Source organism: Neovison vison, chromosome 8, assembly GCF_020171115.1.
Source record: "Neovison vison isolate M4711 chromosome 8, ASM_NN_V1, whole genome shotgun sequence".
Classification (NCBI taxonomy): Eukaryota; Metazoa; Chordata; class Mammalia; order Carnivora; family Mustelidae; genus Neogale; species Neogale vison.
Genome location: NC_058098.1, coordinates 69,206,580 through 69,229,387, shown reverse-complemented (window position 1 = coordinate 69,229,387; position 22,808 = coordinate 69,206,580). Strand labels below are relative to the sequence as shown.

The 22,808-nt window shown below is 49.7% G+C and overlaps 2 protein-coding genes across 3 annotated transcripts; one reads left to right on the top strand and one right to left on the bottom strand.

Annotated features, from left to right (window-relative positions):
* The first annotated feature begins 1,187 nt into the window (after positions 1–1,187).
* On the top strand, positions 1,188–9,908 carry ACTR1B (actin related protein 1B). 2 transcript variants are annotated; one of them, XM_044263851.1, is made up of 11 exons: positions 1,188–1,355; positions 3,381–3,445; positions 4,700–4,775; positions 5,826–5,951; positions 6,301–6,425; positions 6,654–6,870; positions 7,009–7,101; positions 7,193–7,367; positions 8,361–8,422; positions 8,665–8,705; positions 8,873–9,908. In XM_044263851.1, the coding sequence occupies exons 1-11, from the start codon at positions 1,308–1,310 to the stop codon at positions 8,973–8,975; spliced, it is 1,131 nt and encodes a 376-aa protein (XP_044119786.1). In that variant the 5' UTR covers positions 1,188–1,307; the 3' UTR covers positions 8,976–9,908. The 2 variants fall into 2 exon arrangements, with proteins under 2 accessions (XP_044119786.1, XP_044119787.1); XM_044263852.1 differs by lacking the exon at positions 4,700–4,775 and having other exon boundaries at positions 1,190–1,355.
* Positions 9,909–16,740: 6,832 nt separating this feature from the next.
* LOC122915687 (cytochrome c oxidase subunit 5B, mitochondrial) lies at positions 16,741–18,537 on the bottom strand. The gene is made up of 4 exons (XM_044262439.1): positions 18,377–18,537; positions 17,777–17,850; positions 17,513–17,612; positions 16,741–16,939 (listed from the first exon to the last, which is right to left on the bottom strand). The coding sequence occupies exons 1-4, from the start codon at positions 18,477–18,479 to the stop codon at positions 16,827–16,829; spliced, it is 390 nt and encodes a 129-aa protein (XP_044118374.1). The 5' UTR covers positions 18,480–18,537; the 3' UTR covers positions 16,741–16,826.
* Positions 18,538–22,808: the final 4,271 nt, after the last annotated feature.

Below are 22,808 nucleotides of genomic sequence, written 5' to 3'. Positions count from 1 at the left end.
TACAATTCAGGAAAGGAGTCACCTCCGAAGAGGAGCCGGGCAGCAACTGAGGGAAGCGGGTAGCTTCTGGGGTACTGGTCATGCTCTGTTCTTAAACTCAGTAACGGTTATACAAGGGTGCCCACATTGTAATAATCCACTGCAATGTGATTTCTGCACTTTTCTGTACAATGTGCTTCACTTTCACCCAATTTAATTTCACAGTTTAGTGGGGAAAGTTCTAAAGAGAAGCAAATAACTATGGCTCAGTTTGGCAAATGAATTTAGGACCCGGGGCGCCTGGGTGGCTCAGTGGGTTAAGCCGCTGCCTTCGGCTCAGGTCATGATCTCAGGGTCCTGGAATCGAGTCCTGCATCGGGCTCTCTGCTCAGCAGGGAGCCTGCTTCCCTCTCTCTCTCTCTCTCTCTCTGCCTGCCTCTCCATCTACTTGTGATTTCTGTCAAATAAATAAATAAAATCTTTAAAAAAAAAAAAAAAAAGAATTTGGGACCCGATCCCTTGCACCGCTGAGGCAGCAGACCCCGGCGGGGCGGGAGGCTGCCAGCAAGCTGACCCCAGCTATTGCGGGCTGGAGACCCCCTGGGCTAGTTCCAGAGTTGTGAGGCCCCTCGGTCCCCACATCTGCAAAATGGGAATAAGAATACAGCTACCTAACGGTTAGTGCAAGGATTTCATATAATCTATGTAAAACAGGTAGAAGGGCTCCGCAAACACATAGCAGGTGTTCGACTAACGCCAGCTACCAAGTTACCACAGAACTGAAATTTTTCCACGGAAAAGGATTCTCCCCCGTGCTCAGTAAAGAAACGCTCTGGGTAAAATATCCAGACCCTGCCTCCTCGGGGCCTACGCGCTCACGAAGTAGCGTGGTCGCAGGTGCTGCCACTCAGGAACGAAGTTTTCCTGGACAAGTGACTCTCAGACACCCCCTTGATTCTGCCCGGGTCCCCTTTAAGGGCCGAGCCATGACGTCATCCCCTGCCAAAAACCCCTCGACACCGCGCAGCCTATCTTGAAAGCGCCCCGGCAGTACTTCCGGGAGGCCGCAATTGGCTGGTCAGCACCCGGAGGCCCCGCCCCTTGGCCCGCAGCGGGCCCCGGGCGCCCGCCGTCAATCCGCGCAAGTGGGAACGGTGATTGGTCGGGACGGGGGGAGCGTCCTCCAGCAAGCCCCGCGGGGATGGCGTAGGCTGCGCTAGCGGGATGGGAGGGGTGCGCCGCGGTGTCTAGAGCAACCGCGGTACAGGTCTGCACGCCCGCGGGTTCCTCTTGCAGCCCCCCGCTGGGCAGGGCCGGCCGGCCCGGCCATGGAGTCCTACGACATTATCGCCAACCAGCCTGTGGTCATCGACAACGTGAGGCCCGGCAGTTGGGGGGAGGACGGGCGCCCTGCCCTCGGGGGCGCACGCGGTGGCGCCGGGAGGGGATCCTCGCCGGTCTCGACTAGTCCTACATGCACTGCCCGCCCTCCACGTCCGCCAGGGGCTCTCCTGCTCAGTTGGCTTTGTAGCCCGGGTCCTGGAGCCAACCCCTCCAGTGCGGCGGAGCTCCTCGGGCCCGGCGGGGAGGTGCTGGAGACGCAGGGACCCATCAGTCTGGCGGCACTTGATCAGCATCGGGAGTGCTCGAATGACAGCCCATCAGCCCAGCCATGCCCCCGTGTGTCAGGCCTGAGGACCCACTCTGGACCCTTCTTGGTTGGGGGGGGGCGGTCACTGGTTAGATTTCAGCGCCAGACCCTTTAGCTCCTACTTGGGTTCTGGCTGCCCTTCCTCGTAATAGAGGAGAAACAGTATTTGCCCTTTTGCTGGCCTGATCTTACAGAGAGAGTTTGCTTGGTGACCTCTACAAGACCACTTACCAAGAGACTGCAGCTCTTAGCAGGATCTCCAGTGTGGACAGTCCCTACTGTGCTCTTTGACTGGAAAATATGTATGTTGTATGTATAGGTTAAGTTCTGCCAGCCACATATCCATCATCACCTGGTTGGCCCCTCGGCTACTTTAACCGTCTCTTTAATTACTCCTTGCCCATGCCAAGCAGAAATTCCACAGCTAGCAGGACTGTGGGGAGAGTTCAGGACTACTCTTCCCAGGACCCAAAGCAGTTTGGGATAATGGTTTGGAAGCTTCAGAGAAAAGTTGCTGGGGTTCCTTGTGGTGGTGTCCTTCAGCACTGGCACAGCATGTTTTCAGCTGCCCTCTGAGGATTTCTGACTTCTGAACTTTCCTGTCCATGAGTGGAAAATGAAGGGCAGATATATATCTGCCCCTCGCCGGGTATCTGCCTGAGCTGTGTGTGCCTTGGAGTTTTTGATTATGCCTTACTCCTCTTTCTGGGATGTGTCTCCTCCCACATGACCCCCATGTAATCCTGAATGGGGGTTTTTTTGTTTTTGTTTGTGTGTTTTGGAGTATGCATGTGGGCTCCTTGAATCACAGCAGGGGATGTTTAATAAGAAGGCTAGATCTGGGCTCAGGGGTCCACTCCAACAGGCTGTAGCCTAGAAGAATTATGACACTTCCTTGGTCAGCAGATAATTCATTTAGGCTAACCAACGACTTTTAGGAGTTCGGAGGACAACCTGCCTGGTCCCTGTGGGCTTCTAGCCCTTCCTCTCTAATGTGAGGATATTTCTCTCTGCTCTGCAGACCCAAAAGGTTTGACAGTGATCTGTGGGAAGTGAGGTTGGAAGGCTGATTCCTTCATTAGTGGGAGGTTTCTAGATGCCAGGTTCCCTTTAAGATCCCAAGTCCAGTTTCCATGCTGGAGCAGTGGCAGGACCAAGTTCTTTACCGGTAGTCTTTGGAGACGCCACTAGAAGAGAGGTGCCAGCTGGTGCTATATACACAGTGATCTTCCTGGGTGGGTCCTGTATGTGGTCCATGTCTGCTGGGGTGGGGGGTGGGGGTGGCCAGGAGATATTGGGAAAAAACCATGCCTGGAGTTGCCTCTAGCTGACTTTGGGAGCAGCTTGTGCTGCTATGGGTTCCTCCTGCCTGGAGCTGACCCTAGAGTGTGCAGAGAAGGATGTACGTCATGGTTTTTCAGTCTGCACCATATTGACATTTTGAGCTAAGTAATTCCTGGTGTGAGGGGCTGGCCTGTGTATTGTAGGATATTTAGTAGCATCCCTGGCATCTACCCTCTCAATGCCACAAGCCCTCTACCTCTGCTGTCCCCTCCACAGTCTCCAGACATTGTCACATTTGGGAGGAGGGGTGCAAAATCACCCCCTGGTTGTGAATTACTGGTGTACTTATAAATGATCTTACCCTCTTGGCAGGATCTCAGCCTTCCTCCCTGGGCTGCCTCTACTGCTGGGCACTGCCTTCATCTGGAGGTATATGTTGGGAGCTAAACATTGTTTTTCCTTACAGGGTTCGGGGGTGATCAAGGCTGGCTTTGCAGGAGACCAGATTCCCAAATACTGTTTCCCAAACTAGTAAGTGTTGCTCAGGCAGCAGCTCTACTCTTTTTGTTGGATTCCTGGAAGAACATTGGCTCTGCATCACAGCTCTGTTGGAGGCCAACTCTTGCCCCCAACCTATAGGGGGAAACACCAGACTTGTGAGGCTAATGCTGTTACTGGCTCTGGAAGGACAAGACAAGTGCCCTGGGCTTCCTCCTCTTTGAAGTCTGATTCTGGTCCCTCCTTGAGCCAGGCAGGAAGGAGAAGCCACCAGCATTCTCTTGGGAACAGGTATAGAAGCACCAAGAATGGAAGGGAGACATCTCTGGGAGAAAAACCGAAACTCAGGGGAGAAAGAGTGGGGCGTTAATGCACAGCCATCCCTTCCTCCCAGGAAATGTTTCTTTCAGGGCTTATTTATTTTCCAGCTCTAGAAAATAATGGGTTTTTTTGGTCAAGGGGAGTGTTCCCTGAATGGAACCAGTGACAGCAGGGCTAAGGTGGGGTCGGAAGCACAGAGTGTTCCTTTGGCTACTGTAGCCCATCAGGAAGTTTTCTCTAGGTGGTGCCTCTTCTCAAATCCTGGAGGCTTTAGAGGGATTGGCCTAAGCAGGGGCATTGGGAGGGCCCCAGAGTGGCTGGCTATACCAAGAACCCCATGCCTGGTCTGAGGACAGGGCCAGCTTGGAGCACCAGGCGCACAATAGGGCTTCAGCTTTCTTTTCTGAACTCCACTTAGGTACAATTAAAAGTTCCTACTGATGTGCAGGGAGCTCAGGTCAGATTTTAGAATGGTAGCTTGTCCAGTCTTCCAAGAACTGAATCTGTATCCTGAAAGCCCTGGGAGTGGGAAGGGGCAGGATCAAGTGAATGAGAGAAGGGTGCACAAGGGAGCCATGACCTGACTTCCTGGGACCTTGCTCCACAGACAGTGCCAGCAGCCCCACCCTCCTGAAATCTTGAGTGTGGGCTGAGTCATTGTGGCTGCAGAAGCTGACCCTCTGCCAGGGCTGGACCATGAAGGGCCAAGATTCCAGAGCTCTCAGCCCTCTCTGGGACGGAGTGGGGGGAACAGAAAGGATACCTTTTCTTCTGATCCAGAGCTTGCCATCCTGCCAAGGCCTGCTCTGTGGGCCCATATCCCTAGGCCTGGGTTCTGGCCTTTGCTGCGTGGCCAGATGCTTTGGAGTAGATTCCATTTTGACCATAGGAGTTAGACTTTGGTTTTCCTGGACGTGGGCTCACCCACGCCCCCACCCACCTTGCTGACTTGACCGGTCCTTGCAGTGTCGGGCGTCCTAAGCACATGCGAGTGATGGCTGGAGCCCTGGAGGGGGACCTCTTCATTGGACCAAAAGCAGAGGTAACACCTGTGGAGCCTGCTTTGCCTGGGCTTGGGGCTTCATAGTCCCGGGAACGTGGGCTCGTGGTCAGAGCTGTTCCTCCCAAGAGGGAATCTCTGTTTTCTGGGGCTATCTGCCAGGTGTCTTCCTGGACTCTCAAGGCTCCAGCTCAGAAGTACTCTGAGATGGCATGATGGTTCCTGTTAGAGGAACACACTACTTTATGCCCTGTCTTGTAGAGCGAGGCAGCTACAGAGGAAAGAGTTGATTAAAAAGGGACTTAAGAGTCTGGCTCCCTCAGCCTTGATGACTGATAGAAATGAGTGTCGTGGAAATGAGTCACCCCACCTCTTACACTCCAGGTGGGGTGACTTGTCTATGCTTCAGGGCCAGAGGGGGCCCCCGAGTGAAGATGTAGAGGGCAGCAGCAAGCAGCACCGGGGGTACGCAGTTCGGGGAGAGGGGGTGAGCCAGGGGAACAGAGATGCAGGCCTTTCCAGAGATGGAGTCAGCAGGAGCCATGGCTCTGGGTGAGAGAGGTCAGGTGGTGTTTGGTGAAAGGGGGCATGCTCTGGGAGGACACAGAAGGGCAGGTCCGTGCAGGACACGTGAGCAATGGTTGAAGAGCTGGAAGGAGCAGTGAGTGACAGGTGACCACAGGAGAGAACAGCATGGAATGGGCCACAAGGCAGCTCCTGGTGCCGTAGCAGCATCATAGAATGGTGGGGAAGGAAACTGGGCAGCGTGAAGAGAGAAGAGGGGAGAATGTGTTGGCAGCAAGTAGAGAAGCCCCAGAAGCACAGCTGGGGAGGACTACAATAGGAGGGAGCGTGTCACCACCCTTTCTGTCTCCTGCCAGTTGAAGCTGACTGGGTTCTGAGGGCCTAAGAAGCTGCTGCTGGACAAAAGAGGCCTGTGCTGAGTTCAGGACCTGCCACCAGCCGTGGGGACACCCAGGAAGCAGTGGTGGTTCTGTTCAGGACAGATGAAGGGCGGCTTCCAGGACGGCAGAAAGCAGTTGGAGGAGAGGGGCTGGGCGCTCCTGCTGACCTTCCCCCCTTCCCCTGCAGGAGCACCGAGGGCTGCTGGCCATCCGCTACCCCATGGAGCACGGCGTGGTGCGGGACTGGAACGACATGGAGCGCATCTGGCAGTACGTCTACTCCAAAGATCAGCTGCAGACTTTCTCTGAGGAGGTGTGCCAGCCAGCCCCACCTGCCGGCCTCCCAGTTCCCTGTTCTGCCCTCTCCTTGCTCAGCCCTTCCTGCTTACGCTGTCACGCTTCCTCTGCATTTTATTAGGGTCTGCTGCCTTTTCATGGTGTGGGGAGGTGGGGGAGGTCCACACAGTCCGTGGCTGCCAAGTAGAGTTTTCCAGAGAAAGCTGGGTCTTGGGAGGAAGAACTGCTGGCAGACAGTGGGATGCTACCCTCGGGAATGAGAGCAGGCCGCGGCTGCCTGTGCTTGCAGCAGGCATTTTGGCCTGTGAGGATTCTTTTAGGGCCTAGGATGTGGTCATGTGCCTAAACTTTGCCATCTCTTGTAGCATCCAGTGCTCCTAACAGAGGCTCCACTCAACCCAAGTAAGAACCGGGAGAAGGCAGCAGAGGTGTTCTTCGAAACCTTCAACGTGCCAGCCCTGTTTATCTCCATGCAGGCCGTGCTCAGCCTGTGAGTGCTCCCTAAGCCCTAGAGTCCCCTGAGTCCCCGTCCTCCTGGCTATCCTCCTGCTTTTGTCAGAGTAGCCCATAGAAACAGCCCCCCGGTAACTGTTCCTTTCAGGAATTCCTCAGGTTCCTTTTTGAGACCTGATAAAGCAAATGTCCAGGGTCCCTTCCAGGGGTGAGGAGGTCCCCATGCCTCATTGGCTGAGGTGAAGGGATGCTGACTTGGTGACAGGTACGCAACAGGACGCACGACGGGAGTGGTTTTAGACTCAGGAGATGGGGTCACTCATGCTGTCCCCATCTACGAGGGCTTTGCCATGCCTCATTCCATCATGCGGGTAGACATTGCCGGCCGTGATGTCTCCCGCTATCTCCGGCTCCTGCTGCGCAAGGAAGGAGTTGACTTTCACACCTCAGCCGAGTTCGAGGTTGTCCGGACCATCAAAGAGGTGACGGGGCAGGAGGGTATGGAGGCAGGCTGGGTGGGGCGATGGGCAGTGGTAGCCCCAAGGCGCAAGGTTGAGCCCCAGGCGGGCATAGGTTTCCCAGTTGCAGCTTTCTGAGTGTTGTGGCCCTGCCCTCTGCAGCGAGCCTGCTACCTATCCATCAACCCGCAGAAGGACGAGGCTCTAGAGACAGAGAAGGTGCAGTACACCTTGCCAGACGGCAGCATGCTCGACGTAAGTTGCCGGGCCTGGCACTGGATGGCGGAGGTGATGCTGGCATCTAGAGGAAGAAGAGGTCCATCCCCCTCAATCTTGTGTTCCAAAGGTGGGGCCAGCGCGCTTCCGGGCCCCTGAGCTGCTGTTCCAGCCAGACCTGGTAGGTGATGAGAGTGAGGGGCTCCACGAGGTGCTGGCCTTCGCCATCCACAAATCCGACATGGACCTTCGCCGAACGCTTTTCGCCAACATCGTGCTGTCAGGTGGCTCCACGCTTTTCAAAGGTACCACCATTTGGGAGGTGGTGCTCAAGACAGCACTTAGATGGCACTCCCTGGAGCTTGGCACGTGGCCCATTTTCTATTGGCTTTTTTAGTACTCGGCATTTGGTGTTTTTTAAGAGAGAGATTTAAAGTTAAGTTTTACTGACTTTCAAGTAGGTGCTATATTCACATAAGATCTAAAATGTGTGAGACGACATCTCCCTTTTCCCACTGTCGCGGTCGCCCCGCTCCTGTTCCCTCTCCGGCAGTTACACAGCCCTCAGCTGTGTGGGTATAAACAAATGTGCATTGCCCCTTGCTCCCGCTTTTATGCCCATCATAACATGCTCCCCAAGCAGCACACCATGTATGTTTCTTGGAGCCCCATATCTGGAAGATCTTTCCCTATTCATGTGAGCTCCTTCAGACGGCCATGTGGCATTTCTGAATGGATAGGCCATTTCCCCTTTGACTTACCGATGGCCTGTGAGGTCGCTGCAGCCATCTCTAATCCCAGAGGTGCTGCATCCAATAACCTCACGTAATAGGAATATCCCTAAAGGGGAAATTCCAGGAGACTTGCTGAGTCAGAGGGTGGACACAGGTTCTTGTTAGCTGGTAGGTCAGTGGGAGTCCATCAGTGCCCTCCCAACACTGCATGTGATCTTAGCCTCTGCAGTGGGCAGAAATGGTAGATGTTTTCCCCTGATTTGTCATTTACCTTTGATTTTGCTTTGGATGGAAGAGTGCAGAGGCCAGACCAAGCTGTGTGACTCGGGGTTCCCTCTCCCACTGCCTCTCTGAGGAAGCTGGGTCCATCTCAGGCATCATGCTGGCTCTTTCCTGCCCTTGGGATGGCTTGCCGCCATCCTTGATTCTGGAAAGAACTACTAAAAGAAGCAGCAGCACTACTAAAAGTGGCAGCAGCTAGGGGTACCAGTGGGTGGAGATAGGGGTGCTAGTATAAGGGAGTTCAGATGTGGGCCCTGGGCTCAGCCAGCCTTGTGTTCACAGGCTTCGGTGACCGATTGCTAAGTGAAGTGAAGAAGCTTGCCCCAAAGGATGTCAAAATCAAGGTGAGTTTACAGGGAGCCCCATAGGGCATGCAGGTGCTGGGTAACCTTGACTGGGGGAGGAAAGGGAACATGCCACCTCCAGACAGCTCAGCTCGGCTGCCTCCTCTGTGTTTGGCTGCTCCCACTGCTCCCCACTGATGCACTTGCTGCCTGGCCTTGGGCCCTGAGGGGAATGCTCTAAAGGCTGGGGTAGGGGCTGCCATGTGAGGATGGGCAGTTATGCTCCTGCTTTTTCCCTCTAGATCTCGGCCCCACAGGAACGGCTGTACTCCACGTGGATTGGGTGAGGCAGGGCTCACGGGGAGGGCTCTGGGAGGAGACCATTGGCGCAGGCCAGGTGGCAGTGGGTGGGTTTCCCTCCCAGATAAAGGAGATGGAGCTCTGAGTGCCCAGAAAGGGTCGATGGCCCAGCCCTTGGGTCCACAAGAGTCTATCCCTCCCTTCTCACAGTGGCTCCATCTTGGCCTCGCTTGATACTTTTAAGAAGATGTGGGTATCCAAAAAGGAGTATGAAGAAGATGGCTCCCGTGCTATTCATCGTAAAACCTTCTAGTGCCCAAAGAGGTGTAGCGTGTTAGGAGAGTGGGAGGAAAGAGGAGTCAGAGCCCTTAACCCTTGCTGGTTGGAGCTCGTATCTCAGGCCTAGGGTCCCCTGCATGCCCTGAACCCTGGGCAGGTGGGGTAGCCATGCTTCCCTGCGGCCCTCCCCTGCAGACGTGCATGTGTGTGCGCGCGTGCAAGCTCACACAGACACAGTAACATTTAGCTGCATGGATGGAGTCATGAGCTGGAATTTAGGAATTGAGGAGCCTAGCTTTGGATTGTTCCAGGGATCTCCCATGGAAAGGTCTTGTTCTGACCCTTGGGGCTGCTTCCCCAGACTCCCAAGGCCAGATACCCAACATCCCCGTTTCCTTTGACAGGATCCCTCCCAGAGCCAGAGTGCCTGGCTGCCTGCGTCACTAGGCTTGAGGCAGGGGGTGGAGGGGTAGGCAGCGGCTCCCCACTGGTGCATCACTGCTTCCTGTGCCACACCTAGGCATTCCTTAGCCTATCACATTCAATCCTCCTGTCTTCCCGGGGGATGCCTTGGTGTGGCCTGAGGACTGGGCAGTCTTCCATCCCCAGCCAAGGGTCTGGCCCAGGATGACCCTTTGGACCCAGAGCAGAGGATCACGGGGTCCGGGCGGCCGCAATTCATTGTGGTCTCCCTTTAAAGCACTTCATTGACACTGCTCCCTCTCCTTTACCTTAGTGCCCTGGATGGGAAGGGTTAACAGTCTTCATTTGTTGAGAGGAAGCCACTTAATCTGGAGTCAGACCTAGAGGGAGTAAGGGGGGCACATTTCCTTTTCCCACCTCTCCCATGAAAGTTTTCACTAACCTTGTGGCCAGGACCCCCACTTCCCTCTCCCAGATATGTACAATAATTTAACACAGTTGCCTGAAAACTTTTATAAATCATTATAGTAATAATTATGGACAAGCCGTAGTGTGTGGCTCTGTTTTCTTGTGGTTCTTTGTGTTGTTTTTTTACTCATCTGTCCCTGAGGAATTGGAGAGAAAAGGACCAGCAAGAAGGCAGCATGGCACTGGCTCTAGCTCAGAAGCCTGAGGGTTTGAGGGGTTGGCGGGGCAACGTGGCACAGAAGGCCTCAGGAGGTTGGGCTCTCAACATGGTGATAGAATTCCCCAGCCTCATTATGCACTTGCTGTAATCCACAAGAAGGAACAGAGAACAAGCCTGTCTTAATTTGGCCTTACTCCTATATAGGACCTTATGGCAGGCAGCTGGGGCTTGGGGCATCTTCACCTACCCATTCTGTTTGGGCAGCTCTGCTGGCCTGCTCAGACATGGCCGAGGCTGACAGACCCAACAGTGACAAGGGCTTAGGGCTGAGCCAGCTGGAAGGGGACTGCTGGGGGAGGTGAGAAGGCGGTGTTGATGAGCTAAGCTCAGAAGGAAGAAGCTAAGTGGCAGGGAGTGGGAAGGTACAGAGAGGCATGAGTTTGGTGACTGCCTGCCCTTTCCTTCCTTCGTCAGGAATTTGGACACCTGGAGTATGTCCAGGAAGGTATCACAATTTCGGGGCCAGTGGTAAACAAGTCTTTGCCCCCAAAAATGTATGGGTCAGGGGAAAATGATGAACTGGCCATTTTGGTAGCACTGTGGGGCCAGGAAGAGGGGCATCTAATCCAGCAGGTGGCAGATTGACTTGCATGGGTTCACATAGGGGTCAGTGTTCCAGGTTGAGGTGAGAGCTCAAGGGATCAGCGGGGCTTGAGAGAAGGGCATGGACCCAAGTGATGTGAAGACAGCAGGGAAAGGTAAGTGGCCGTCTCTGTTTATAATGCAAGATAAACCTGAAAGGGAGGTTGGAGCCAGCACATGGAAGGCCTTGAGAGGGTTTTTAGCTGTGTCCTCGGTGACAGGTAGCCAGCCATGGGAGGATGGTTGTCATAGCTGTGTGTTGAAGGCATCCGGAGCTGGGGCTGAAGGAAGGCCAAGAGCTGAGATCAGGTCGTAGGTAAGAGCTGACTGAGGCCTATTGTCACAGGGCATTTTATGAGGCTTTGTGGTCATAGAGTAGTTAAATTGTACATGCCCTCAAGGAGAAAACCATTTACAGAGAACTTTTTTGGGTTGGGTTCATGGTACCACTTTCTCCAAATTTACACAGGTTTGGAGCATTATTACTTTGATTCCTCCCTTTCCGTTACCTTCTCTACTTTATGTCATTTACCAAGTTCTGTTGGTTCTTCTATAATGCCTTTACTACCTGCCATTCCTTTACTGTGTTGGCCTCTACCATCCGGTCTTAGAACGCAAGCTTCATTCTACCCCCCAACCCAGTCCATTTGCTTGAGATCCAAGCCCACATAGCCTTGGTTCCACCACTTCCTAATCCAAAATGTCAGGCAGTTCTCCACTGCCTGCCGAATAAAATGAAACTGACATGACACAGGTGAAATCCCCTTCATGAACTACAAGCTGCATTAAGTTTAGGCCCATTGGGATCTGTTCCTTTCCTGTTTGGGTTCACACATCATCATGCTTCACCCACCAGCTTCTACTCTCTGCCGGGAATGACTTTCCTTCGTGTCTGTCAAAATCCCATCATTTAAGGCCATGCACAATACAGCATCCCCCCAGTTCCCTCTTCCAATAGGGACAATACGTCACAGACCACTGGTCATGCCAGGTTTCCCACTGTTGGAGAAAAACAAAACAAAAAGGTGGTAAAGCTAGAACTAACTTGGTGGTGGTGCTGGATTGGGATTGGATGTATGGACTCATGATTTTTAATACACATACAGATAGATGCTGAAATAAATAGGCCTCAGTGTGTGAGTGCTAGGGTTAGAATGTATGTGTGGATTTCCTAGCCCTGTCTGCTCAGCAGGCCTAGGCACAGTGGCACCCCAGGAGCAAAGGCACAAAAGTGTCCAGATCGGGCTTCTAAACACCATCATTCAGGGGCGCCTGGGTGGCTCAGTGGGTTAAAGCCTCTGCCTTCGGCTCAGGTCGTGATCCTGGGGTCCTGGGATCGAGCCCCACATTGGGCTCTCTGCTCAGCAGGGAGCCTGCTTTCTCCTCTCTCTCTGCCTGCTTCTCTGCCTGCTTGTGATCTCTGTCTGTCAAATAAATAAATAAAATCTTTTAAATAAATAAATAAACACCACCATTCAATAAAAGGAATCAGAGCTCCGTGGAGGAATTCCAGATCTAGAGCAGAGAAAGTAATGTGGTACCACAGAGTAAGGAAGTGCCCCAGAAAGGAGGGGGTTTGTCTTAAGGACACAGAAACCAACATGAAGGAGTACCCAGTGATCAAATCTGTGGTGGATTATAAGCCATAGAATAAAATATTTATGAGCCCACTCTGATATAAATTGAATAGATATATACATAGGGGCCCAGAAACAGTTCTTCCTTACATTAGTTCAGTTCCTTTAGAAGGAATAATAATGGAAATCACCACAGGCAGGGAAACACTACAGTACTAACTGATCTAGACAAAAATGGATGCAAACGTTAGTAAGCAAAAGCAAGGACATTTGCATTGTTTCAGAGTACCTCCCCACAAGGTAACTAGTAACTGCAAAAAGGAAAAATAGTAACTTTATGGCCGAGAAACCTAGTGGACAGCACCTTAAACCAATGACCAAAATGTGCATCCCCAGTCATTAGTCACTGTCTCTTGGGGTGACGCACTAAGGGTGCTGTGCCACCTGTGCTACAACCATCACTTCAGTCTGGCCAGGAACAAACAGGCAAACCCAAACTCAGGGCATCCTACAAATTAATGGACCAGTTCTCTTATCCAAAAGTGACAGGTTATGAAGGTAAAGATAGCAACTGTCACAGTCTGAAGAAGACTGAGGCATGACAGTGAAATGCAATGTTTAGTTTGTTCAGGGAGTTCTGGGACTGGACGGAGACCTTACTGGGAAAGCTGGCAAAATTAATGAACAGCGCGGTGTCAGTATGAATTTCCTGGTTTCAATCATTGTGCTGTTAACATTAGGGGAGACTGGGTGAAGGGTAAATAGGAACTCTGTGCAGTCTCTGCAAATCTAAAACTACCTCAAAGTGGGGGTGTGCAGGGGTGGGGAAGAGCTCAGGCCCAAGCTAAGTGTTCTGCATTCACTGTCCTATCACCACAACTAGCTAGCTGCATAATCCTGAGCTTTCCTAGGATTCCCCATCTCTACTGTGGGGGTGATGATAATAGTACCTACCTCATGGGTTTATAAACAGCCTAGAAGGTTGAGCCTGGAACATTTTATGTGGTAAATTTAAAAAGTGCTCAAAGAATGATAGGGACATGTCAAAAGGCCGTAGGCACCAACTTGAAGAAGCTCCTACCAGCCAAATTTGGAACAAACTAAACATCAGAAGCTAAATACCAGTTATGAATTATAATCCACTGACTATAATAAAGCATTTTAGTCCAGACGGACATAAATTCATCCAAGTTCTGGTGAGCGAGTTAATCTCAGTGCTGCCCCCATAAGATACTTACTAAGGAGCAACTGCACAGTGAGGAAGTCTGGCAGACATTAATCAGGCGACCAGAGTGAACCCTATCAGCAGTGGGACAAGGCAACATCAGATGCCTAGCAAGAAGAGTGTGGAATCACCTCTGCAGTGCTCCTGCCCAGGACACATAATCCTGAACCCAATCATCGGGGAACATCAGACCAAACCGAGCTGTTGGTGTAATTTTCAGAAGTGTCAAGGTCACAGGAGTCAGGGAAAGACAGGAACTGTTCCAGAGTGGAGACAACTAAACGGACAAGACAACTAAAAGCAACATACGATTCTGAACTGGCTTTATAAAGGGCATTACAGGCACAGTTAGCAACCTTGAATAGGGTCTGAGCATTAAATGGCAGAAATATATAAACTATAATTTCCTGATGTTGATGGTCATTTTGTAGGTATATAAAAGAATGTCTTTGTAAAACACATACACTAAAGTGTGATGGGGCATCGGATCAGCAGCGCACACTCAAACTATTCCAGCAAACAAGTTCTTTATTCTGTACTTGCAGACTGTTTTCATACCATCAGACTGAGGCTCATCTTCTTCCCTCGCTTCTACAGGCTGCATTCCTTGCCCTGCATTCCTTCGCTTATAACCCCTTCTTCCACCTTCAGAACAACAGCACTGCATCTCTCTGACCATTCTCCCATAGTGACATCTCCCTCAGACTCTCCTGCTGCTGCCCTTCATTACTGAGCCCACCTGGATAATCCAGGATAATTGCCCTATGTTAAGGTCAGTTGATTTGCAACCTTGGTAACTTTTTACTACATGACCTAACATATTCACCGGTCTGGGACTAGGATATGGACATATTTGGGAGGCTGTTATCCTGCCTACCACAGTCTGGACATGTACTGAGGACTTTTCTTTCTTTAAAGGAGAACTGGTTATGATTTTTTCTTAAGATTTTATTTTTTAAGCAATCTCAACATCCAATGTGGGGCTTGAACTTAACAACCCTGAGATCAAATCACATGTTCCACCAACTGAGCCAGCCAGGTGCCCTGAGAATTGGGTACGGTTTTAAAAAGCAGAGAAGAGGGTCTTGACATTGAGGGAGAGAGAATACAAATCCAATTAATGACATGGAGAGTCAAAAGTTAAGATGGGTGGAAAGGAAGACAGTGGGAAAGGAAGAGGGAATGCAGGAGACGGGCCAGACAGAAGGGCTTAGTGGCAGTACCAGAGCAATCAAGTTACTGGTAAACTCTTGTTAAGAACAGCATTTGAGGGCGCCTGGGTGGCTCAGTGGGTTAAGCCGCTGCCTTCGGCTCAGGTCATGATCTCAGAGTCCTGGGATCGAGTCCCGCATCGGGCTCTCTGCTCAGCAGGGAGCCTGCTTCCTTCTCTCTCTCTGCCTGCCTCTCTGCCTGCTTGTGATCTCTCTCTGTCAAATAAATAAATAAAATCTTTTAAAAAAAAAGAACAGCATTTGAGGCAGGAGTGTTAAGGGAAGAATTAAGAGATAACTATCTGGGACGCCTGGGTGGCGCAGTTGGTTGGACGACTGCCTCCGGCTCAGGGCGTGATCCTGGAGTCCCGGGATCGAGTCCCACATCAGGCTCCCAGCTCCATGGGGAGTCTGCTTCGCTCTCTGACCTTCTCCTCGCTCATTCTCTCTCTCACTGTCTCTCTCTCTCAAATAAATAAAATAAAATCTTTAAAAAAAAAAAAAAAAAAAGAGATGACTATCTAAGTATTACCGTTCTGAAAGAGGAGGACCCTGAATGGCAGACGAATGCTCCAGCATTTCCGGCAACAAAAGACAAAGACAGCAAAGAATGGAAGCAGCAGCTCTGACTATACCTTTAAGAGGAAGTAAGGCAAGCCTGGGGGAAAGGACTTTTCTCCCTAAAGCTCCCCACCGTCATCAGCTCAGCTCAGAGACCTAGTATGAACCAATTTTGTGGAGAAAGTAACTAAAGCCACCTCTGTGGCTAATCCCAACAATAACGCAAAGGTCCCAATTCCATTTTACAAACAGCATTTGGGACCATTGTCCAGCATGTCACAAATATAAAGTAGCTGAAATGAACTTTTTAAAATTTCTTTCAGCTCTTATTTTTTCATTATTATGATAAAGTTCAAACATACACAAGAGTAGAACAATGACTCTTCTTGCACCTGGCTACAAGAGATCAGTCCTACCCTAAACTCCTCTTCCTTTTCTTCCTCCCGCTTTAAAGCTAATCCCAGACAGATTTCACCCCAAGTACCTCACCAAGAATCTCTAACGGAAAAAAAAAAGAATCTCTAACGAATAAAGTTAATTCCATTAACACATCTAAAAATTATAAATCCATACATGTCAAATATCCAGCTCAAACTGTTTTTACAGTTGCATTTCTTTAAATAAAACAAGCTCCATGCTTTGCCCTTGGTTGTTCTCTCCCTCATATCGATTTCACGTGATACGTTCTCCCCACTTCTGTTTCCTCATTGCAATTTTTAAACTTTTAACTATTTTAATTTTTTTTAAATAGGCCCCATGCCCACTGTGCAGCTTTAACTCATGACCCTGAGTTCAAGAGTAGCATAATCCACCGACTGAGCCAGTCAGGCGCCCCTCCTCATTGCAATTTATTTGAAGAAACTAGTCATCGGTTTCTGGAATTGTCTCATATTCTGGATTTTGCTGACAGTATCCCCATGAACTATGCTTCAAACCCCAAGACTTCAAAGCCCCCAAACTCTGTCACAAAGTCACTCTATTTTATGACAATACTGCGAGCCATCTGCCGGGCTCTTTATATATGTTATTATTACTTCTAACATCTCACAAAGTTTTTCTTTTTAAGATGTAACCTACTCTCAGAGGGCATGCTCCCAGTGACAAAGCTAAATGATGGAGCCAATATTACAAGTTGAGTCAGCCTGATGCCATAGCCCATGCTTTCCCCATAGCAGATGGTCCCAATCATTGTATTATGGGATTGTCAAACTCAGCATACACAAGCACATGGATGGCAAAATAATATTAATAGATAGCTATTCCCAATGTAAGAATCCATGCCTCCCAAGAAATAAAGGATAGGGGGCGCCTGGGTGGCTCAGTAGGTTAAAGCCTCTGCCTTCAGCTCCGGTCATGATCCCAGGGTCCTGGGATAGAGCCCCACATCGGGCTCTCTGTTCAGTAGGGAGCTGGCTTCCCTTCTTCCTCTCTCTCTGCCTGCCCTTCTGCCTGCTTGCGATCCCTGTCTGTCAAATAAATAAATAAAATCTTAAAAATAATAATAATAAAGGATAGAAATAAGACCAGCCAACTATGGGAGAAGGAGCCAATGCAATGGCTTGTCTTTATTGGAAAGAGGAAACTTCACAGCACATTCTGAGTAAGTTAGTGCAAAGGCTCAATGGGCCAGCTGGTGGGGCACCAGCTTGTAATGGGTTCCACAGCTAGGGCATCGCTGGGCCTCGCCTTTGTGGAGCCAGAACCAGATGACGGTACTATTGTCCTCTTCACCTGAAAGGGAAAAGGAGTTGAAGGCCAGCCAACCTAGAAGTGGAGACTTTCAATATTAACCTCATCCTCAGACACCTCTAAGACCCAAAGTTATGACTTAACTCTTAAGAGATCAATTCAAGCTCTCTCCTTCCCCACTCTTCAGATGAAGAAATGAGGCCCCAAGTCCACTTACAAGTAAACTGAGCTCACATCAGTCACTATTAGGTTCCAACAGTTCCTCTATCTACATAGATAGAATCCCAAAGCATAGTCCATTCTGATACATATTCCTAGTGCCTAAAATAGTATGTGGCAAAGAGGAAGTACAATAAATATTCTCTGGATGAATACCCTTTCATGCTGCATCTCCAACAAGCTGGTATTACTGATGTTCTATGCTCTTAAGGACAACCTTCTTAATGAAGGTTAATGAAACTTGAAAGGGCCAGCGGACCCTTAGGATAACTCATTTATAGACAAATCCCTTTTACACACACACACCTCGTACACACTGAAGATCTGGATATCTTACTGAAATCCTGCAAAGAACATATTAAACAATGGACAAAAAGATAGTGGTGAGGTACTTACAGATGCAGCCCACTATTCGCTTGTTGGTGATAGACGGGACTAAATTAGGGTCTTCCTTGGTGCCTGCAGCTGCCTTTGGGGGTAGCAAATTGTATGGGTCCTGAAAAAGAATTAAGCCATTATGCCAAATGATCCCTATCTTCCAAAGGCTAGTGACACTGCTCCCACAAGTCAGCTTCCCTATCTCAAATGCTCCCAGAGAGAGGGCTCTGATCCCATCGAAGACCGTGAACTCCAGATAAGACACAAAAAGAAGTTTCTCACCAGTCCTTTCCGTGCAGCCATCATGACCTCCCTCTCCAGCCCAGTCGCCTGGTCATCATCAGTAGGAATACCACCTAAAGAAAAAAACGTGAATTATGATGTCTTAATTATCAAGATGAAAAACGCATACACATGAATGTTTGCATACAGTTTACATGCTCCTAAAGGCTACTCATACACATTGTCTCCTAAGGACCACTGTCATAATCCCCAAAAGTAGCAACACAGGGTAATCTTTTCTTCCTTCAACCACGGAGGCCAATATTTTACACGTTTTTTCTAAAGGCAAGTCAGAGGCCTAGTGAGGTGAGCGCGGGTCTGAAGGGCGGCTTAGCTTCTCCGCATCCCAGCTGCAACCCGTTCCCCAAGGTCACCCGGAACCTCAGTTTAGGATTCTTCCGCAGCCGGGGTCAGTTCGGTGGCCGGCAGCACAAGCGGCCAGGAATGACAGGAAGACGCCTGCGGAGCGTGAAGCACTCAGGGCACCGGAGCGGTCACTGGGGCCCCGAAGAGCTGAACGAACCGCCCCGCTTAGCTGCCTTGGCACCACCCCGGGAGGGCAACGGCGCCGGTCCCTGACGCGCCGGGCGGGCCCAGTACCTCCAGATGCCATGGTGCGCACCGCGGCGACTCCATTGGGACCGCGGGCCCTGAAGGCCTGCGCGGCCAACGCTCCAGCTCCCCGAAGTAACCTTGAAGCCATCACGCCCGCTACAAACAGCAGCACTTCCGGGAGCCGGCTCCGGAAAGAGACGTGACTTCCGGGGGAGGGCTTTCCACCACCACCCGCCCCCTCAACCGGGTGTCAGACTTCCGCTTTCTTCGGGCCGCGAGCCCGCCCCACTCACGTGACTCTCGCTGGACGTCTGGAGAGTTAGCGCATGCCTGGTTCTCCCTCCCAGCCCGGGCTGCTCTCGTTATGAAACGTAGGCTCCTGGGGCATTGCCCTTTACTAACGCAGGGCTAGCTCACTTTGCGCCTTTGGGACTCTGTGGCGTCGTCCATAGAATGAGGCGACCAAAGTGGAGTTCCTGTGCGTCTTTCCTGCTGGTTGTGCCCAGTGAATGAGGAAGCTTCTTGATGGAACTCGTTAAGCCCAAGTCTGTCAAGAGACTTACTGGACGCCCAAATGATTTAAATTTATTTTAGGGTTTTCCCCCTCAAATGACCTAAATTTAGGAGCGGGCTCCTGAAGGCCACTGTGCTGTTAGGCTTGTTCGCTGGGCAGTGTAAGGCCTCGGGAACTTGTTGCATTGGCCCAGTCTGTAGGAACTTGGGCAGGACCCACCCGCAGTCAGTCTTCTGTTCCAGGGGTGCTGAGATGACGGAGTCGTTATGGGTGATGAAGTCCTCGCCTGATGTGGGACCAGGGAGGAGGAGGAGGATTGAGCCAGATTTAGGCCCCCTCCCAGGACCAAGACATTTGGTGATGTGGAGTGAGGGGGTAGGCTACTCCCAGAGGTTATTACCCAAGGAACAGTTTAAGGGAGGCTGTTGGGTTATGATTGTTATGTTGATTTTTTTATGATTTCAGATCCTTGTTTTGGACAGAACTCTTTGTGGTTTGAACTTGTTTTGAAGTTGGGTATTAACACTTAATGAACTCTCGCCCCTGCCCCTGCCCTGGAAAGGACTCTTATGTCGTTAACACCATAGTAATAGCCATGGGTCATTCATGTAACAAAGATTTTTAAATTTTAAAAACCAAGAGGTTTGACCAACAACTCCAGAGTGTTCAGACTGGGCATGGCTACTCTTTCTTGATCTAAATAGTTCTCTGAAGATCTTGAGGCACTCTCTCCTGCCCTAGGGAGGCTGCTTTTGGTTGGAAGAGGTGTTAAACCCTGCAGCAGTCTTAGAGAAGGGGCATGTGGTCCAGCCTTGAGACTCCTAGGCAGTGGCGCAGTCCGGTTGGTGATCCCCCAGAAGCAGCACACCTTCCTGCCAACACTGGTGCCCCCGCAGTGAGAAACCTAAGCTGGAAGCTGATATCCAGCTTTTAGTTGGAAGGACTGACTCTACCCAATCTGGAAAGGTACACCTCAGTTAAATTTGGACTCTATTTCATCTCCCCTTTGCCTGGAACAAAAGCGTAATTAACCTATCACTGGTTTGAAGTACGTTATTTCTTTATTGGCTTATAAAGAGATGTCCTGTGCGCTAATGGCTTGTGAAGTATTACAAATTTTAATTGCCTCAATGAACCTATGTTAAGTAAATTATTGGTAAAGATGGTCTCGGCCTCTGAGTATAATTTACCCTGAAGAAAATAGGGGGAAGTTGATAATGGGAAATGGAGTCACTGAAGGTATCTGGGCCAGAGTTCTCTGGTTAAAACTGGAAACATCTCCTTAGTTACTGTTGCCCACAAGCTGAGGTGTGCAAGCTTCTTAGAGGGTGGGCATTCAAAAGTGTAAACACTGCCCCTCATTGGCTGCTAGGACTTTGTCCACATTGTCAGTATAGCCCTTTCTCAGTCTGACTCCATGGAATATGTTTCCCTATTGGATGAAGATTCCCTTCATAGCAAGAATTGTGCACTATTCACCTTTGAATCCTCTAAAACTTTAGTCAATTTACTTCTTGGAGAGATTATGCAGAATCAATTTTCTAGGGCTTCTCCTGGCCCAGTGAGGTCAGTTTGAGGTACACTGGGGAGGGTTGAAGTCCCAGGTACTTCTATCTGTCCCATGTGGGTTGTATTTTCAAAAGGACCTAGTGGAGCATTCCTTCACAGGAGAGTATTTGGTCTTCATGGGTGCTCCCTCCACCAAGCAAAGAATGTCTTAACTCTTCAAAGGTGGATGGTTTGCTTTGAATGGTTTCCAGTGGGGGCACCTGGGTGGCCCAGTGGGTTAAAGCCTCTGCCTTCAGCTCCGGTCATGATCCCAGGGTCCTGGGATTGATCCCCACATAGGGCTTTCTACTCAGCAGGGAGCCTGCCTCTCTGCCTACTTGTGATCTCTGTCTGTCAAATAAAATCTTAAAAAAAAAAAAAAGAATGGTTTCCAGTGTTACTCCCTTCTCTCTTACCTCCAGTGCAACCACTCCAAATTAAATAGGAAAAAAAATTTTCCGTAAATCTTAGGAATGTTCCCCAAGAACCCAGAGTTGATTTGTACCTATGGTCAGATGTTTAATGCTAGGGAAAAAGCATTGGTCTGAAATACAGGTGTTCTGGGATGGAACCCCACCAGTTAACCAAGCCAGTCACTTTTCTTTTGGCCAACCATTTCTACATGAGTAAAACTGATTGGACTAGATTAGTATTTCTCAGAGAGAACTGCACAGAATCATAGTCTCAGGAGATGCTTTCAGTAAAAAGGACTTGGGAAGTTCTGCATTTACTGAATTCCCTCTTGGAGATGGACATTCTAGCATATTAAAGGCTCTGATTAGGCCTGCAGCAAAGAATCCTATTTATTTCACCTGCAGTTTAAGCCAGAGTTTTCCTATCTTCATTGACCACTCTTTGCCAAGAAGCACCTAACCTAACTCTCAGCAGACCATTGAGAAATGCAGTTGGGAGGTGTTATGATTCCTTGCTGCCTGACCATAAGATGGTTCGCTCCAGTCCATGAAATGGAAATAAGGCTTATGCCTAATCATAGGACATTTTTGCAGGTCCTTATTCAGCTCACAAAAGACCTGGGATTCTTCAGACTTTGCAGGTGAGCTCCTATGTCAGGACCAGTCTCTAAGCATCCCCACCCAGGCCCTGCTGCCTCCAGCTCCCACCACCCTCTGCTCACACCCCTGCTCTCAGTATCTCTGTGGGACAGTCTCCCCCACTTCTGCTTCATCCTTGTCTTTGCCAAAATAAGAAACTTTCACTGAGTATTATATTTTACTTTTATAGGATAATTTTTAGTGGTCTAAATAACTACATTTTTTTAAAGATTTTATTTATTTATTTATTTGACAGAGAGAGATTACAAGTAGGCAGAGAGGCAGGCATAGGGAGAGGGGGAAGCAGGCTCCCCGCCGAGCAGAGAGCCCGATGTGGGGCTCGATCCCAGGACCCTGAGATCATGACCTGAGCCAAAGGCAGAGGCTTTAACCCACTGAGCCACTCAGGTGCCCCAATAACTACATATTTTAATAAGTCAAACATATATGATGAGTAAGGAAAAGGTTCAATGTTAACAGTTTTGTGTTTTTCCATTTTTTTCCTTTCTCTGTGCCAGGGTTTCTCAACTTCAACACCATTGATATTTTGGATTGGATAATTCTTTGCAGGGTAGAGTGCAGTCTTGTGAGCATTGTAGGATTTTTAGCATTTCTGCCATTAGCATTCCCCAGTGGTGACAACCAAAAATGTCTTCAGCCATTGCCATGTGGCCCCTGGAGGGCAAAATCACCCTGATTGAGAATCACTGCTCCATGCTCACATAGACATATTCAAACAAATGCACACATAAAGGAAGTTTCTTAAAATATACAGATCTATAAGTGAATATCAATTATAAAAATATATATTACCATAAAACTTATTAGCAAGTTGTGTTTTTTTTAGAAAGTTGTTTTTTTAAAAAATATTTTGTAGATATCAGATCAATACTTGTAGATCCAACTCATTTGATGTAATTGCCACATAGTGTTTCCTACTATAAATACACTGTCATCTACCCATTTCCCCCTTGATGAATATTTAGAACATTTTCCCTCTCAAACAATGCTGCAGTGCATGTCTGTGTACACCTGGCCTTCTATTTTGGAGGGTGTGTACATCAAACACCAATAAATTCTGCCAAATTGTGTTTCCCAAAAGTTTGCAACAGTTCCTGTTCCCACCAGCAGGGCATGTGAGTGCCAGAACCCCCCCTCCGCATGCTGAGAGTTCCCCACATTTTGCAAAGTTTACCCTGTGGCTGGGTAAAAAATGAGATGCTGTTGGTATTTGTATTTTCGGTTCCCTGACCTCCAACGCAGCTGAGCATCTCTTCACATGGCCATTTGCATTTCTTCCGCTGTGAACTGCCAGGCTCAGCCACTCAGACAAGCTCCTTAATCTCTTTTTGCCTGTTTTATT